This window comes from Nicotiana attenuata, unplaced genomic scaffold (assembly GCF_001879085.1).
Source record: "Nicotiana attenuata strain UT unplaced genomic scaffold, NIATTr2, whole genome shotgun sequence".
Taxonomy (NCBI): Eukaryota; Viridiplantae; Streptophyta; class Magnoliopsida; order Solanales; family Solanaceae; genus Nicotiana; species Nicotiana attenuata.
This window is the reverse complement of record NW_017672909.1, coordinates 154,939-159,284: the sequence shown is the minus strand read 5'-3', so window position 1 is coordinate 159,284 and position 4,346 is coordinate 154,939. Positions and strand designations below refer to the sequence as shown.

The 4,346-nt window shown below is 36.0% G+C and overlaps 1 protein-coding gene across 1 annotated transcript; it reads right to left on the bottom strand.

Annotated features, from left to right (window-relative positions):
- Nucleotides 1–2,559: 2,559 nt before the first annotated feature.
- On the bottom strand, nucleotides 2,560–4,048 carry LOC109214906 (protein SLOW GREEN 1, chloroplastic-like). The gene has a single exon (XM_019378867.1). The coding sequence runs from the start codon at nucleotides 3,919–3,921 to the stop codon at nucleotides 2,869–2,871; it is 1,053 nt and encodes a 350-aa protein (XP_019234412.1). The 5' UTR covers nucleotides 3,922–4,048; the 3' UTR covers nucleotides 2,560–2,868.
- Between the last annotated feature and the right edge of the window lie 298 nt (nucleotides 4,049–4,346).

The following is a 4,346-nucleotide window of genomic DNA, read 5'->3' as shown; positions in this document are numbered from 1 at the left end:
ATTATCATTTTTATTCTAACTAGTATATATGGAGATTTGGTTGCCGTAGATTATGTTTTCTTGCTCTATAACTGGTTGTATTACTGCTAATGGTAGAGTGTGTATTGATATTTATAGGGAAGGAGATCAAGGTTTGCATGGCAACCACGTGTTGATTCTTAGAATTTGATTATGTAATTTATGATGCTCAACAGCAGTCAATGTGATATCCAGTGTATTAGATCAAGTGACAACTGATATTATTTCAGTTTATAATTGAATTTAAAAAATAGAATAAAAGGTATATTGTACTAGTTATATTAAAAAAAGGTCAACAAATATTTACTATATCAATTATTTTTCTTATTGTATAAAAAAAGAATAATAAAAAAATAGTGAAAATGGTAAATGAAATTAGATTATGAAGAGAAAAAGAATATAAAAAAATAAGAAGTTAAATGAAATTAGAAAAGGAAAAAATAAAAAAATAAAAAGAAAACGAGAAAAAAGAAAAGCAGAAAAGAAAAAAAAAAGAAAAAAAGAAGAAAAGAAGCATAGAAACAAAAAAGAATTGGAGAATAAAGAAAAAATTCTCCACAAAAACTACTATGGGTAGGAAATGTAATTAGTTTATGGGTAGAAAAACAAATACGTAGACAAGGGTAAATAGTTTTATTTTTGTGGGTAGCTGTGTCAAAACCCCTTTAAAATTTGATTCAATGTCCTGTATTAAAGTAACTTTTCAAATATTTCTTCCACTGCCTACAAAAAGTACTCAAATTATATTAACATGTCAATCATTGTCATGTAAAAGAAAAAACATAGGGAGCACACAAAAACTAATGTAGTATATGAATTCTAAATAGATAGCGCCAAAACTCTCTATCCAAAGGGGTAGTGAGAAGAAACATCAAGCTTAACTTCGGGATTCAACAGTGAAATGAATTGTCCCTTTAAATAGCAAATTTCATTCAACAACATCAGTGTAATCCCATAAGTAGGGTCTGGGGAGAGTAGGATGTACGCAGCCTTACCCCCACCCTGGAAAGGCAAAGAGACTGTTTCTGATAGACCCTAAGCTAAAATAGCAAACTTCATTACATAAAATAAATACCGGACAGCAAAAAGGAAATATCATCAATGGACTCCATGATCTACATAATTCCATGAGTATTATTTTATGTCAATTGATCAAAATACAAAAGTAAAACCACAAAGATGATTCACAAACAGATAAATAATCCAAAAAAAAAAAAAGCAGTACCTAGGATGAAGGCTAAACCGGCAAGGAAAACAAGATCTGCAGCCAGTGCCAAGTTGAGCTACAACTCAATTAACAACAAAGTTGTGCAAAATTTAAACTGAACAATGACCACTATAAAACAAGCATAAACACACTGCAAGACAAGAAAGAACAATACATATTTAAGGTGGCTATCCACACAAAGCCACGTCAAGTCTAGTGTTATCAAAGGCGAAAAGCGTAAAAAGCGCTATGGTCCATTGGGGCTTTAAGCGCAAAACGCAAATAAAATGTGGGCTTTAATGAAGAAGAAAATACAAAAATATATCATACATATGAATAACAAATCTATGGACAAAAAAATTGAAGAAAAAAAAAACTAGAATAAAGTGAAATATCAACTGTTCAATGTTGGCTCTTTGGATAACGCTCACTGGCAAGGGGAAGTATGCCTTAAAGTGAGCCTCGATGATGACACTGAAGCGCCCTAAAGCGAGGAGAAACGCTCAACATGTTTCGGACCTCGCTTTAAGGCTTAAGTGCGCTTTAAGCGCTCCTTTGACAACACTCGAGGCAAGAACATAATAACTGCTTAGGAACATCCAACACATTTTCCAGGAAACAACTGCAGTAACAAAAATGCCTGCTCATCTCAAATTGTGCTCGCTAACCTAGTATTCTTGCAAACCTCTTTCGCATCTCTACAAGGATAAGGATCTAGACCCGACCTTGCGGTCATGGGTCATGTTTATTTATCTCTAAGGTCGACTTGTCAAAACAAAGTTAAACCTTCGAGACAGTGAGTTTTCACTTTTTCCCCTTGGAGATCTGGTGCGGTTATGAATACAACCGGGCGTGGACGACACTCAGCCCTTCGGATTTTCAAAAGGGCATTGGGCCCGCACCAGACACCATGTAACATGATCAAATGTGGCGGTATGGTACATGTTTTATCAGACAACAAAACACCATAAAGAAATATTCTAAAGCACTGATGGTTAGAATGGTTCAAAACTAGTTATCTTCGGAATGGAAGGACCAAGTGAAGTTTAAACAAAAATTCACTAAAACACACAGGGTAAGGTTTATTGATGAGATCATACTAAAACCGAATCCAGAACATTCAACTATGGATGGAAAAAACCGGAACTTTGACAATGAAGCAGAGTCATTCCTCAAACTGCTCTTTACATATCTGTTACTCTATAGCAGCAAAATTTCACATGCAGTCTCTGTGTCTTCCACCTCAAAGTCACAACACATATAAAGCACGTTTTTTTTGGATAAGGACAACTCATATCAAGCACATTGTTAGAAATTTCAAAAGTACTAAGACAAAATCACAAAGCATAATTCACCCTTTCATTCTTGATTAAATGAACTATGATATTACATCATTCAAGAACCTGCTGATAATCAACGAGCCTGAGCACCATTCTCCTCACTTACAAAAATTTTCCTTTTCTGACCCTAATAGCTAATCCATAACTGATAGAACAACCAATCTATGCAAAGCACACAAACTAAATCGAAACATCTAGTAAGCTAAAACCATTATCAAGCTAATAACATATAAAGCAAACCATTTTCCACCATACCTCTATCATCCAGTCTTGAACTTCAACTGAACCAAACCCTTATTCGATTCAACTTTTCGACCCAGCTCTCTCATTCTCCACCTTCTGTGCGAAAACCTTTGTTGCGATCATATTCTCATCGAAATACCTAGCATAGGGATGCCCTTGTGGTACAAGTCTTCTATACTTCTCGAAACACTTTTCAGCCTCGCTGCTTTTCCTCAACAATGTGTATATTATCCCTTGACACAAATAAGGCCTGAAATCCCTAGGCTCCTCTTTAACTAACTCCCCGTATACCTTCAATGCATCTTCATATTTCCCTTCGATCACTCGGATTTGTGCAAGCAATAGCTTAAAATCCCTCAAGTCACTCTTTTTATTCTCCTTCTTACACAACTTCATCCCCTCCTCAATCTTTTTCTCAATCCCCTTCAAATCTTCAATCGATTCATCTTGCGAAGCAGCCATAACCAGCCCATGATACGCCTCGACACGAAAAGGGTCTTTTTGTAATATCTCATTGAACCCAACTTTGGCCAATTCAACCTCACCAATGTTAACATACAAATGGGATTTCATCAATGGCCATTCGGACTCATTCGGTTCCACCTCAATCAACTTATCAATAATGCTAATAGCATCAAGCATTTTCTTGTTCTTTATCTTAATTTCCATCAAATTCCTTAATGCTTCCACGTCATCCGGGTTCGAAACCAAGTGTTCCTCAATTGCCCTTTCTCTTTCCTCATCTGAAACTGCTTCTCCCACATCAGTTTCCACAGCAGCAGAAGGAGGAGCAAAATTCTGAGCAGAAATTGAAGGTTTCGGGAAAAAATAGAATCTTGAAAAGATAAGGGCAGTGGTAGTAACTGTAGCAACGAGTGTCGGCTTGAGGAATGAGAACGGGTTTTGAGATTTTTCATTAGGGTTTTGAGGGATAATGGGTTTAGGGTTTTGAGAAGAGGAGGCTTTAATGGAGAAGAAAGAGGTGGAAAATGGTGGGGGTGGTGTTCTAAAAGAGAGACAAGAAATGGGTTTAGCATAAATTGGACGTTGATAATGTAGGAATTGTTTGTGAATTTGGTTTGTTTTGGAACAGACAGGGTTTAAGGTTGTCATGTTGTTTATGAAGAAGAGAGTGTAAGAATGAGGTCTTAAACCCTAACGATAATGGTGGATTTTACAGTCTAGAGAGAGAGAGAGAGAGTTGAGATTGGAGGAGGTAAGACTTTTGAGCGTAGAGGAGCGCTTTGGGCTTGTTAAGGATGGGCCTAAAAGACTAAATATATTGGGCTTTTACTTTAGGCCCGTTAAGAGGAAAAAACATAAATAGGCAATATTTAAGAAAATACTGCAGAATCCTAGCAGCAAATACTAATTAACAGAACTGGCAACTAATTAATTACATTTCTTAAAACTTACCTTAAAATAAATCCCACTTTCATCTCAATCAATCCCTTGAAAAATGCATGGAAATGTCTTGAAGCCTATTTCCCACGCCTCAAATTGGGGATTCATCCTAATTTTGATGCTTATTTAATTTA

Coding starts and splice junctions, on each gene's coding strand:
- LOC109214906 (XM_019378867.1), bottom strand. CDS start 3,921: ATGACAACCTTAAACCCTGTCTGTTCCAAAACAAACCAAATTCACAAA.